At 40.3% G+C, this 14,945-nt stretch overlaps 1 protein-coding gene across 1 annotated transcript; it reads right to left on the reverse strand.

Annotated features, from left to right (window-relative positions):
* Positions 1-13,259: 13,259 nt before the first annotated feature.
* Positions 13,260-13,846, reverse strand: LOC126876507 (uncharacterized). Its single transcript, XM_050639361.1, has 2 exons — positions 13,682-13,846; positions 13,260-13,604 (listed from the first exon to the last, which is right to left on the reverse strand). Exons 1-2 carry the CDS (start codon positions 13,844-13,846, stop codon positions 13,260-13,262), a joined length of 510 nt encoding a protein of 169 aa, XP_050495318.1.
* Positions 13,847-14,945: the final 1,099 nt, after the last annotated feature.

Genomic DNA, 14,945 nt, shown 5'->3' on the forward strand with positions numbered 1-14,945 from the left:
TTTACAAGATAATATGAAACTGTGTAAGGGATTACATATGTAACATATTGTCCCGATGTACACATATCTGCGAAGCGACTTACTACCCTGTATATTCCAGAAACTTCTTAGTTTGCCCCAGCCTTAGCAATTTGAAACTATTTTATTAAAATTAAGAATTTTCCACATTAGATCGAACGCACTTCTAATAGGTACCAAACAGTATATATATATATATAGCAAGATTTTACGTATCTCTAAATTATTCACAGAAAATTAATACGGCACATAAATTAGACTTCGGATTGTAAATATTAAGAATAAATAACCGATACAGTCTCACAAAAATAGAAGGATAAAGATAGAGATAAGGGATCAAAAACAACAGTTATTTTTCAAATTTGTATGAAAAGCCCTGAAGAAAATAAGTTCCTCCTTAAATTGAAAACAGTTATATGTATAGAAATCAAACTTGCGATAAAAGTAAAAAAGATAGAAAATAAGAAAATTGTATTTGTTTTTATGACTCACTTTTACATGTAGTATAATTTCCACCGCTATTTCAGCATAGAACGCTATTTTCAAACACGAATTGTTCCAACTCGATAGTCCCTTGCTTTACTGTAAACGGAAAATTCTTTCGTGTTCTCAACCAAATTTATCAAATTCCAGCAATGACACATGCTATGTGATTGTCAGTAGAACATGGAGAAATGTTTCCAGTAAAGTTTCGAGCGACTTATCGCCGATTTTCAGGAGACACTGCGACGATATCGCGTGTACAGTGCTTCTATCGGTGTTGATGCGCTTTAATACATAGTGCAAGAGAACACTAATAAGATTTCCCAGTGGGCCTGTAAATCCTTATAGATCACTCAAAAATATATCATATTGTTTGTTTCAACTACTAGCAATTTAAAACGTCGTCTACATATATTTAGAAAGTTAGCAAAGACATATATTTGTTCCTGAGCATGATTTCTATCAGTTGAGCAAATTGTAGCAAAATGTCCGATACAATTTAATGTTGAATTTGTCTTTTTTTAGGCTAGCTTGATTTGATTACAGGTAGATTTAAACGATCCGTGTGTTGCATCTCCAAGGCATCTTCGACTCATCGATACGCAGTGATACCCGGCAAACTTCTAGTGGACAAGCGACGTTGCTTGCAGGCAGTTTATATACATGTTTTGGCATGTGTTGTCGGCAGGCAATGTCTACAGACGCCTGTAGTCTGCCCGTACGCGCCTTAAGTTTCACTGACAGACATTGTCCGCCGATTACTACGACATCTGTCTGTGGACAATAGGCCGTCAGTGTGGAGTTATCTTTACCCGAATAATTTAAGAAATATAAAATAAACTTCAACGAAAAGTTGCTAGCTTCGATATCTTACTAATACAATGTTATCGAAATTGAATAAACCTCGTTACTGTATTTAAAAGGAAATTGCATTTATATTTCAAGTTTATAGAGACAACAACAACAACCAAACAAAGAATCGCAACGAAGAAATAAACGGATACAACAAACAGAACACTGGATCGAAGATAGAACAATAAACAAGATAGAACCAAGAAAACAACAGTAACGAAGAACCGGGGCGCAGAAAAAAGCACAAAGCGTGCGAGCTGGAGAGGAAACCTGTGACCGTCGGTGCAAGCGGTAAGCATACAAAATGGTTGCCGAGCAGGAATAATCGGCTGGAGAGCCAACCTGCTGGGACCGAGCTATATGGTGGCAGGTATCGCGTGGCGCCAGCTAAGCGAGCTGTCGCCCGAAAGGGTAGGTTTAACTTGTCCAATGATCCGCAAGGAGAGGGCAAGTCGCGCGCCGACCATCTATGCGCGTCATTCCCAAGTCGAACGTGAACATCTAAATGCGAAGCCAGTATGCGTTTTTACTGCAGGTATGGCGCGGTCGACCAAAAGGTCGGGCCCTCAAACGCACACATTACTTGTACAATTCGAGTGCTGCAGATACGGAAAAGCAATTTATAATTTATCGTAATTTATCGTAATGCGAATTTTGGAGCGTTGTCATAAATAGATTTTTATTTAAAACGAAATTCTTAAATATCCTTTTGTATCAATTCACATAACGTTAATAAATCAATATTAGACATATTACTCATAAATTGTACATATCTTTGTGCATATACGCATAGTTTTCGTGCATATATCAATATTTGTATATTTTATGTGTATAACTTTCATATGCTTTTCGCAAATTTTACATTCATAAACATCTGCAATCTACACGTTACGTTTTTCGTTGTATTTACAAGTACGGACATCAGATATTCTATTACATTCTTTTATTATAACCTTTTGATATATTTATAGTTGTTTAATTATTAGGTCATCCCATAAGTTCGTGCCGTTTTTCGAGAGTTTATATATGTTAAGATCGTTTACATACCTTTCAGTTTCATGAAAAAATGTAATCCCCCTCTCGTTGTACAACTTCTTCCCATTTTTCTGGTAGGTTCCGTCTCGATAAAAGTTCTCTTGTTTTTCTTTAAAATAATTTTCTATGCTATTTTTGAGAGTGTCAATATTTTCAAATTTTTTAGCTACTAAAAAGTGTTGTAATGCTCTGAACAGGTAGTAATCAGATGAGGCAATGTCTGGGGAATATGGGGGATGTGGTAAAATTTTTCAATTAAATTCAGACAATTTTTTTGTAACGCTTTTCGCGACATGCGGTTTAGCATTGTCGTGATGGAAGATAACGTTGTTCCTATTCACTAAACCTGGCCGTTTTTCAGCTAGTGCTTCCCTTAATTTTTCCAACTGAGCGCAATATTTGTCTGAATTAATGGTATCACCACTAGATAAAAGTTCAAAATAGAGTATTCCTTTATAATCCCACCATACACACAAAAGAACTTTACGTGGATGTAACCCTGTTTTTGCACAGCGTTCAGGCGGCTGATTTCGTTGGGATCAGCTACGTTTCCGGTCAGGGTTTTCGAAAAGTATCCACTTTTCATCACCAGTTACCAGGAGCGTTTAAGGAATGGTTCACGTTTATTACGTGCAATTAATGACATGCACGCTGTCGTTCGTTCAAGACGGTTCCGTTCCGTAAGTTCATGGGGCACCCAAACGTTCAACTTTGACACCATCCCCATTTTTTTTAAACACCTATGAATCGTTGTCTTAGGTATTTTCAGGACATTTGACATCTCTTGAACTGTCAAACTTGGTGATTTTTCAACAAGATCCCGAATTTTATCTCCGTCTGTCTGAGGAGGACGCCCGGAGCGTACCTCCTCTTCTAAACAGAAATTCCCAGCTCTAAAACGTTGGAACCACTTCCTACAGGTGCGAGATGAAAGCGTATTTTCTCCGTAAACAGCACATATGTTTTTCCTGGCAATTGTTACCGAACTTTCTTTCCGAAATTCATATAACATGAGATGTCGAAAATGGATACGCATTTCACTCGTGATTTTTTACTGTTAGAAGTCACTGTGTTCACTATATTACGATCTTATGCCCACGAAGATCTACTCTAGCCTGTTCTCGATCAGCTAAGCTCAAGTGCATTGGTCCCGTATCGCCGTATGTTTAGAAATCGACACATGAAATATATACACAAAAGTGTATAAATATATACACAAAAACTTATGGGATCACCTAATATGTAAACGATTTTGAACTATTTATTTTAATAAAGACCTTAGATCGACGGATTTTAATTGCTGTCACATAATCGTTAATTCATTACTTTTCCTCCAACTGTCACGAATTTTCACAAAGTGTGTATTTCGGATCGTTAATCTTATACGGATGTAAACTTCATTTTCTTAATAATCTTGGTCAATCATGTATCACATTTTCTATAAAATCTATAAGATCAGCAAGTGCTCTAATACTTGTGAATAATCATATATCTTAATTCGTGCCTTTTGTATTAATACAGAAGCTTCATGCGAGAAAGAATTTTCGATTTAAATGTTCTCAATGTTGTAAATCGAGTTCTGCCAGAGCAACCGAGCTAAACGGACGTGTAAAACAGTGCTTCAGAAAAGTGCGGCAAGTGGGGAAGAGAAAGTTACGAACGGCAACGCCCATAGCTAAATGGTGGAAACTCGTGTCTTCTACTAAGAAGACTACAAGCAAAACTAAAATGAAAAAGCACATCCCACCGATAAAAATAATTAACAAAGACGAACAATACTACATAAATAAAACAACAAACATATCAAAACCAAGCCAACCAATAAACGAAGAACAGGAATGCTCAGCTACAAACGAAGTTGATATGGAAACAATACCAAACTATGAAGAGAATATTACCAATAACGAATTAACCCAACAGGATGAAAGCTGGAAGGTGGCAAGTTATAACAAGAAACGAAAAATAACAGGAAATTCTGTTACAGAAAAGCAGCGATGGCTGCAAGAATTGCCATTAAGAAACTCCTTCAGCTCACTTACGGAAGAAATAGACGACCCAACAACCAAAAACACAACTAAATCAACGCAAACTACAAAACCACCACCAATATTTGTCGACGCCCAGATAATAGACCCGCTTATTGATCGACTAAACGATATAGTTGGGAAGGAAAACTACACAATAAAACAAACAAAATTAGAACAAGTAAAAATTCAAATAAACACCCCAGAAAATTATAGGAAAGTGATAAAAGAATTAAAAGAAAAAACGCTGTGTACCACACATACCAGCTGAAAACGGAAAGGAGCTACGAAATAGTTATAAGAGGACTACATTCAAAAACTAACACAAAAAAAGTTAAGTGACGAATTAGCAAAAATTGGTCACCAAACAAGAGCAATAAACAATATGACAAGATACGATACGATGCATTTAACAACACACTGTCCATACGTAGGGAAAATAAATGAAGTAAAATGTTACAACTGTAATGGAAACCACCTAGCCAGCTATAAAGGATGCGAAATCAGAAAACAATCACAACGTAAACAGTTTCCACCACTTGGCAATAGATCAATCAATAACTACCAACCACAACAAAGTATAACGGATAATTAAGCAACATTGAAAGCACAAAATGAACCAAAAGCTATAAACGGAAACACCGATCCCCAAGGAAACCGCAGCTACGCGCAAGTAACCCAAAACATTAGACAAACAACGCCCACAAACAAAGAGAATCAAAGCAACAACACCGAAGACGATACAGAAATCAAAGAAATGCTCAGACAATCCATTAAAGGTACAGAGATATTAAGAAAAATGGTAAGTGAGAAAAACACAATACTAAGGCAACAAGTACAACAAACAACAGTCATGTTACAACTACTCACAAACTTGCTAAGTAAAAAATAAAAATGGACATGCTTGAAATAGCAGCATGGAACTCTAACGGACTATAACAAAGGGCCCTAGAAACTAAAACATTCCTGTATAATAATAATATCGACATACTACTCGTATCGGAAACACACTTCACTATAAAAAGTTACATAAAAATACCGTACTACACAATATATGATACCAAGCATCCCTCAGGAAAATCACACGGAGGGACCGCAATAATAATAAGAAACGACATTAAACACCACTAACACAGCCAAGCTAGTAAGGAATATATACAAGCAACCGCCGTTACTGTACAAACTAGCAGCAACCATTTACAGTTGTCAGCAGTATATGTACCACCGCGACACAAAATGACATCACAAACGTGGGAAGAGTACTTTCAACACTTAGGTGACAAGTATATCGCAACGGGAGACTACAATGCAAACCACACGCTATGGGGATCAAGAATTACCACACCTCCAGATAGAACCCTGGAAAAATACATTAAGAACAACCTCAATATATTATCCACAGGAAGACATACTGGCCGACAGACCTGAGCAAAATACCTGGCCTACTCGATTTTGCAGTTACAAAGGGACTAAACGCAAATAAACTAAAAATAACACCCAGCCTCATTGCATACAGCCCAACTGCTTATAGAAACAAATTAATACTTTATAGCAATCCAGGGACACTATGCAACAGAACAACCAAATGGCAAATTTTTAAAGAAATAATCGAGAGCAAAACCAGTTGCAGCATCCCATTGGAAACACCCGAACACGTCGGACAGGCAGTAACACCATTGACAGAAACTATCCAAGAAGCATCATGGACAACCACTATACCTGAACCAACCAACAGACAAACAAAAATAATTCCATCAGACATACTTGAAAAAATTAGAGAAAAAAGAAAAGCGAAAGCTAAATGGCAAAAACATAGAACACGAGAAAACAAAAAACACCTAAACAAACTTGCAAAGGAAATAAAAAACAAAATGAAAGTGCACAACAATAACGAATTCACAAAATTCATAGAGTCACTCTCTGCTCACGAGAACTCCAACTACTCCCTATGGAAAGCCACGAAAAAAAAAAGAAACCAATAAAACTAGTCCCAGCAATCAGGACGGCAGACAACACATGGGCAAGAAGCAACGAAGAGCAAGCTGAAGAATTTTCCAACCACCTTTGAAACACATTTATACCACATAATATCAACAACAGCAACCCCAAATGTCATACGGACGAGGATGCGTTTACCACTAGTACCTCAACTGACAACCACTATACCATACCTAAAACAACAGCACAAGAAATTAGAAACATAATCGAGAAAACAAAAAACAATAAAGCACCACGAATCGACCTAATCAATGGCAAAATCTTGAAAAACCTTCCGCCAAAAGCGATAACACTAATGACAATAATATTCAATGCAATACTAAGAATCCAATACTTTCCTAAACTGTGGAAACTAGCACAGGACATAATGTTACCTAAACCAGGCAAAGAACCACACCAAACTGCATCTTACAGACCAATATCACTACTTCCTGTGTTTTCCAAAATACTAGAGGAAATAATATGCAACCGCATAAAACCAATAATATAGAAGGAAAAATTAATACCAGATCACCAATTTCGATTCAGAAACATACACTCCACTATAGAGCAAATGCACAGGCTCATTAAAGAAATAATACTAGCATTAGAAAACAAACAATACTGTACAGCCCTCTCTATGGACATAGATAAAGCATTTGACAAAATAAACCACGAAAGCCTACTACAAACAATCAGGAAACAATTTCCGGAGCAAATATACCAATTAATAAAATCTTACTTAAGCAGCAGAACCTTCGTAATAAAAATCAAGGACACATACTCTGAAGTTAAAGACATCAAGGCAGGGGTTCCGCGAGGAAGCGTCTTAGGATCAATACTATACACAAAACATACCAACAACTACCAATAGCAAAATACTGACACTCACGGACGACACAGCTGTACTAGTCAGGCACACTAACCCAGAAACAGTAGTCAAATTACTACAAGAACATATCACAAAAATAGAAAAGTGGCTGCAAGATAAACAAATAAAAGCAAACCCCGATAAATGCAACCATATTACACTCACACTGCGAAAACAGACACCATCAAACATCCTACTGAACGGCACGCACATACCGCAAACAAAGCAAGTCAAATACCTAGGACTAGACCACCTAGAAACACAACTCACATGGAAACAGCATACTAAATCAATAATAGACAAAATACAGACAACAAGGAGACAAATGCATTGGCTAACAAGTCGAAAATCCAAATTAAGCATAGAAAATAAATTAAAAATATACAAAACGATCATAAAACCAATCTGGACGTACGGAATACCACTATGGGGGGCAGCGGCAATGAGCCATATAAACAAAATAGAGACAGTACAAGCTAAAATTCTTAGAACAATAGTAAACGCCCCATGGTACGTTAGAAACGAAGGCATACGGAAGGATCTGGGAATACCAATGGACAAAGAGAAAATTAGCAGACATGCAGAAAAATACAAAGAAAGAATAGGAACACAGCCAAACTGGCTAGCTGCGGAAACGATCAACACCTCAAACATGGATAGAAGGCTGAAAGGGAAATACCCAGCAGACCTCACAAAGGACACAACCAAACAAACACGAAGATGGTATCCCACTGGGGGTAGCTACCCACATAATAATCTAACAGCTAAAAAATTCTACCAAATGTCCAAACTGGCCAAATTGTGAATCTAATCTATAAAATAAAAAAAAACCTGTGATCTGAGTTTAGATCTCAGTTTAGAGTGATACATCTCCTAAACGGATTAAGAGATTTTTTAACAAATTCCCAAAATAACAGTGAATTTTAGAACAAAGATAATGGAAATACATAAACATCTTGTTAATAACGACGTGGGTATACTGATAGGAACTAATATCTGCAGAATATATGAATGTCTTAAACATAACGTAATGCTAAAAAACGTTCTCTTTGTCCAACGACCTCTTGATTCCTATACAACCTCTCCTGGTTATCTTGCGCACGCGTAACATTCACGTACCGTTACATGCATTGCCATTCCATACTTTTCGTATCCTTTTTATACGGTTACTTGGATATAGAATTATATAAAAAATGCAAGAGCACAAAGATATAGAAAATATAAAAATATAAAAATAAAAGATTACAAAACTGTCAAAATTACAGAAAATCAGATTAAACATTAGTACCTATATTCTACATTCTTTTTGTATTACATATACATTTTTTACATTATAAATGTCGGGTTTACATTAGAATTAAGGTTAGGGGCGTGAAACGAATCTTCATTTGGATTACACATTGTCGTTGTGCAATAGGGAAGACATTGACTAGTGCAACTGCGATTATTATAGAGTCGGACAAGTAACCGTGGTAATTAGATACTCGAGAAACTAATGACAATGATCCTAAGTGCAATAACGAATCCGCGGTCAACGGGATAGTAGACGTACGGGCTCACAAAATCTAAGTCGGACTCTTTGTTAATAAAACGCGTAATATTCACTGGTCGTATGGGGTTACCCTTTTCGTCGATGAGATCGCAAGAAAGAATGAATTTCCGTCTCGATGATGCCACAGAGAAAAACTATGATGGGGTGTGTCTAAGGACACGAGATCATCGGATTCGTCGAGGATAGCCTTCGTTCAGAAAGTAAGGGAAATTGACGTTGCTGCTAATTGGTCAATTTCCATATTGGTGGTTAGAAAAAGATGCTAGCCGCCCTCGAGGGAATGTTGCTAGTTGAAGACGCCGTTCGTTGAAAAATATGTCTCTTCTATCTTCCCGTAGCTGGGACAAAGACTGTTTGTTTGAAGGACTTTAGTTAACTAAATCCTAAGATTTATAGCGGCTCCTCAGGCTAGCTGAACATGTACTGTGGAGACGCATCGACATCTGGCAATCATCTTACTCGAAGAATAGGGTTTGCGTGTGGCGAGCCAGGGGACAGAAACCGTTGGAATGTTTACTGTCGCGTGTCGCCACAAATATTTCTTTTAAGGAGAGCTATAGAATTACTCCATACCTTTGTTAGACAAAGCGTTCATCCCGTGACCGCGGCTACGTTCGGCAACTGATTGTCGCCTCGAGCCCAAGCTCCTTATCACAAATCTCAAACAATTATAATCCAGTTAAGTTATAGAGGCAAAATATTGGGGGTTTTCCGAAGAATTCCAAAGGAAGGTCCCGGTGTCCTTTCATTTCCGACATATATAAAGTGCATGCAGGATAAATTTGATAAATATGCACTTACTTAGAGAAAATTGATATATCTGTGTTTAATTAATGTATTTAATATTATATGTACATTATGCAAACTGTTATAAAAATCAATTGTTTTATACATATCTTTAACACGCAAAATACAATGTAAGATAAATACTAAATTTTAATGTCAAAACAACGTAATATGGATATAATATTTTTAGAGACATTCACAATTATGCTATTAAACTGTAGTAATAATCTGTATTAATATTGATAATAATAATAATAATAAATTAATTAATACTTATAGTTTATATTAGCATTGAACTGTTATGCTTTTTTTCGTGGAGGAAGATTTCATAGGCGCCCAAGTCGAGACGCTCACTTGAGGTTACATCAATTCTTTTGTCAGTCCGTGCCAATACAGTCCGTGTCCCATAGGTGTTTGTCCTAAGTCTTACGCCATCGATGAATCTCGAGGACTTGAACAGATTATACTCCTCGAGCCACACGTTGCCAGTATTACTCTTTGAGAAGTCATTTACTCCATGTCCCTGACTTCTCAACTCTTGCCATTGTTTAATATGTCCGCTCTTTAGTCGCTTTCTAGCTTTTTTTACCTCTTCGGAAGTGGCCGGCCAATTGATCCTTAGAGAGTTTGCGATTTCCTTTAGCTTGCTGTCGTTTTCTCCATTGATCAAGCTAGATACCGCTGAATCGACTGAATTCTTATTGTTCAATGCGCTTTTTACGGTACCAAGTTTGATAATATGTTCAAGTCTCGGTAGCCCTAATCCCCCTTTTGCTTTTGGAGCATAAAAGAAACCAGTGGCTGTCCAATGCACAAGATGTAATATGACCTTTATATCCTGCCTGACTTCGCTGTCCAATAATTTTAAGACACTGTCACTTGGTAGATTTATAAGGAAATGGTAAATATATCGAGGGAATATGTACTTCGTAATTAACTCAATCTTCTAGCATGGCTTCAGAGAGAATTTTCTAACTCTTCTGACCATGCTCAGAATTTCTAGCACTATGATGCCACAATGGATACCGTTCCAAGGCCCCATTTTGGCGCCTAAATACCTGAAGGCCTCATCTGGGTCAACCGTTGGTATGTTGACATTTTCAAGCCTAATTCGCGATTCTTTTATGAATCATGTGTCCTTTTTGGCGACCACCTGGAACGTTTGGCTCTTCTCACCAGATATGTTCATCCCCAGGCTCTTCAGATATTAATGGAGCATATTAATTCTTGTTGTGCCTCCCTCTCATCTTCACCAAGTAGAACAATGTCGTCAGCGAAAGCCAGGATCGATATTTTTCTTTCACAACTGACAATGATGCCACGGGTTTGCTCCTCAATCATTTCCAGCAGCGGTTCTAGGCATAAGTTGAATAGCAGTGGCGATAGAGGGTCACCCTGCTTAACTCCGAATGGGATATTGTGTCAAATGCGTTGGAGATATCCACAATTGTGAATATCCCCCCGTTATTTTTTTTACTATAATTTAAGGCAGCGTTCAATGGATCGATGTTTATTTTACATCCATTTTCAGATGTAAAACCTTTTTGCTTTAAATTTTACACAATACCTTTTCTCATCCTTCCGCCACGGATGGAGAAGAAAATTCGGCTGAGAATGGGGCCTACTGTTATAGGCCTCCAATTCTCCACCTGGTTGCTTGGTTTCTTTGCTTTGAAATTGGTGTAGGCCTATTTTCCTTTCATACTGTCGGAAAATGGGAACTATACATTAATATATTACAAATTTTAGCTAGTATTGCGGGCAGGCCAGATATCATTAAATGTTCTTTTTGAAATCCATCCGCTACTGCCGCAGCCTTTTTCCTAATTTTATTAAGTTTCTCGCTCACATCCTCGGCGGTTATCGGCGGAAACAATTCGTTTATTACCAGCTCAGAGGTTCTACTTCCTGGGATTGGGGGATTGGTTGGTTCTGCCCGACGCCATAAATCTTCATAGAGCGTCCTCACTTCACTCTCTTCCGGTGGCTGCCTGGTTGGTTCCAGGTATGCACGATCGTTGTTAACGACAACGTCGGACAACTTTCTTAGACATTCCTTAAACAACTCCTGGCAACGTGCGTAGGAGTATTCCTTCCCTTTATTTCTATTATTATTCTTATTATTATAATATCTTCTATTTTGGGATTTTGAATTACTTTTGTTTTTGTCATTTTTAATTTTAACATTCTCTAGCGCTCCATATAGAGATGTGTAAATAAATTCATTTTAATTATTTGTTAGGACTTCTTTATTTTCCTTGTATTTTGCCCAAATATCTGTTAACCGAGCGTTAACCTCCTTCAACGACGGGGGCACCTCGGTTACTCTCTCTATTTCGTACTCTAGTTGGAGTCTCCACTGATGGGTAGGCTCCTCATTATATGTTTCCCCGCTAGTTACAGGCTAAACGCATGTCCGCGCATTGCCTGAATTAACGGGATCGCACCCTCCCTCTGTCTCCTCGGCAAACTCTTGAGGACTTGTATTCTCACTAGCTATTTTTAATATCTTTCTCTTGTATTTTATTTGTTCAACTGTCCTGTTAGTGAGGACTTTGCTAATTTCAACATTTGGCAATTTTTCACTGTTATAAATTTCATCGAGCTCTCACAAGAGCCCGTTCTCCTTCTTTTTTCATTTCTCATGGCAGAGTGCGCATGCCATTCGTGGGTGGATAATCCTCTCTGAGTACAGAAGCTCATGGGGCAAAATTTGCATTTGTACGCTCCTTCTTTCCTTTGACTAGTGCCACTACACTTTGGAATGTGGCATTTTGCCCCATGGAGCTTCGGGAAACTCCTTTCACAATATTGACATCCCCACTGGATGCGAGCATCCGTGTGATGTCGGCCAAGGTGCCTGTTCAGGTTTGATAGGTCAGAACCTAACACTCGTAACCTCCTAACACTGCACAAGCAAGGGCTTAGTTCTCCAGTAAACGCCAGTGAGTAAAAGTGCGCAAATACTTCCCTCCTATATACTTATGGCTAATAATAATTAATAATAACCCATCAACATGGGTAGATGTATGGAGTGTTAGAAGACCTCTTCTCTATTCACTATTAGTAAAACAATTTATCGTACAGACTCAAAAGTAGATTTCTTCCTCGTCATAAAGCCGCCGACAGCGGGCTCTCTAGAACCGCCTGCGGGCCCGAATGCACTTTATCCGTAGCTTTGCGATCTCCAGGTCCACCAGTTTAATCCCAGGCACGGAGCGCGTCATTGACGCATCACATGCCGCTTTGACGTCTCGGCGAAGGTTCTCCGCCTCCTCCTACATGTTTGTCTTCTCTGTACGGGCGTCCCAGTTCTAGGCCGCGTCACTGGCTGCTGTCTGGAGCATCTCGTTGTCTCTATCCTTGAGGCGCCATCTTGGCGGCGGGCTGGAGAGTTCCATTCCCCTAATGCCGCAGGTCTGTCTCGCGGGTATTGCCTCCGGGCCGACCTTGATGAATATATACAGGTGGACTGCGAGAGTCTCAACCCCTTCGGCTACTCTCCAGCCTGAGACCCGCTGGAAGGCATTGGGGGTACCCCATGTAATATCGACGACGGAACATCTTCTCCATGCCACGCATGTGCTGGACGAGCCTCTGTTAAGTAAGAGGAGCCCGAGGCCCGCAGCCCAGTCTGATAGCATCCGGCCCGGAGCATCTGTCATTGTGTTCCCCATTGCGAGGAGTGAGCGTTAAAGTCTCCCAAGACGAGGACCTGACGTGAAAGGTATCGTCTCACGCAATCGCTAAACACGTCCAGGAACTCCTCAAACGCGACCAGGCCACTGTTCAGGGAAACATATACGCCCACCACTACCATCCCAGCCCACTCGATCGCGGCATACCCCTTGCCCTGCTCGAACAGGATCTCTGCGGCGGATGTGCTCGGTGCTGACATCCACGTCATAGCGGCTAAGCCGTCCAGGTCTGCGACCCTGTCAGGGGTGTCTAGTATACAATAGGGCTCGGCTACCATTGCCAGAAAAACCCTGCTCTCCCTTATCGCCTGGAAGAGCAGGTCTTATGCCCGTTTCGATCGCTCCAAGTTGGTCTGGTGGAGCCGCATGAATTTATTTACTTTACTAAGTCCATATCCATGGCTTCCCCCTGGCCATCTGCCCCACTCGTGATTCTTTCCTCTTCTTGCGGTAGATCTCTCGCGTTGTCGCCCTGTCTCCAGCCCGTAGCAGGCTCCCGAATCCGGCTCGTCCCTTTAGTTTTCGGCGGAACGCATGCCGCCTCTCCCATTCTGTGGGTGGCGCACCAAGCGACTCACAGAGCGGGCCCCCGGGCACGGTGGCAGAGCAGCTCTTGGCCTGGTAACCGATGCCTTCGCATCTGTACCATAGCTGCCCCCGGTCTACCGTAGATCTGCAGGTCACTCTCACGTGTCCCAGTTCTAAGCATCTGTAGCTTCTATTAGTTTCTTCGGGGAGACTTCGACCCTCTTCCCGCTTGACTTAATTTCCCCGCTGTTACTGTCGGGCATCTTATCCAGGCTGACCCAACCTCTGGAAGTCTTCATGTCTCCTACTCAAACTTCCAGTGCCTTGCATCCTCCGGCCCTCTCCAGGGTGTCCCGAAGTTCTTCTTTGCCGACCGAGATGTCAATCTTAGTTACCCTCGGCTCCACCGTTGGGGCCGCAACTTTCACCGTGGTCAGATCCAGGACCTGTGTCAACCATGCTGTAAGCGCGGGTGCCTTCTTCCTCTCTTTGTCTACGGGAACTTCTAGAATGATAATCTCAGTCATCGCCATTTTGATTTTAACTCGTTCAATGCCGAATTCGGCTTTCTGTCTAGCCGTCGCTAGCACTTCAGCTTATGATGTTTTCCTCCCCTCGTTCAGCGTTAGGGTCACCGCAGATGACCGCGGAGGAAGTGGGAGCACCATCTTCCTGGTCTCCTGCACCGGCCCTCCTGTTGGAGTTCGTTGTGAGGTCCTATTTTTTTTTTTAATAGCGAGGAGGGGAAAACGCTTTTACGCATACCCAAAGACCCGCGTCTCCGGGTTATGTAGGACTCGGCAGATGACATCGCCATACCCACTAAAAACCCCTCCTCATTTTCCCTCTGCTACGGTACTCGAGGCACCAACCGGGTACAGTCATTCGACATTACTTCAGGTTGGCCTCTACACCACGTACCCGATCCTTTATCCTCTCTCCTCGACTCCGGTCATTCTTCTCCTCCTTCCTTCCCATCTTCTCCTGACCTCCACCGCCCTTTCCTTAGAAAGCCAGCATTTCATCGCCTTTGTACAAAAGTCATGAAACCTGTTCCACAGCCGCTCCTCTGCTGCCATCTTCTCAACGACTCGGTTCTCCAATTGAAAATCTTCACCGAT

Source organism: Bombus huntii, unplaced genomic scaffold (assembly GCF_024542735.1).
Source record: "Bombus huntii isolate Logan2020A unplaced genomic scaffold, iyBomHunt1.1 ctg00000080.1, whole genome shotgun sequence".
Lineage (NCBI taxonomy): Eukaryota > Metazoa > Arthropoda > Insecta > Hymenoptera > Apidae > Bombus > Bombus huntii.

What these genes read in the sequence shown, in the direction of transcription:
- LOC126876507 (XM_050639361.1), bottom strand. Translation starts at nt 13,846, where the DNA reads ATGGGAGAGGCGGCATGCGTTCCGCCGAAAACTAAAGGGACGAGCCGG. An exon ending in AAGCCATGGATATGGACTTA is followed by an intron (nt 13,605 to 13,681) that starts GTAAAGTAAATA and finishes CTGCTCTTCCAG; the next exon opens with GCGATAAGGGAGAGCAGGGT.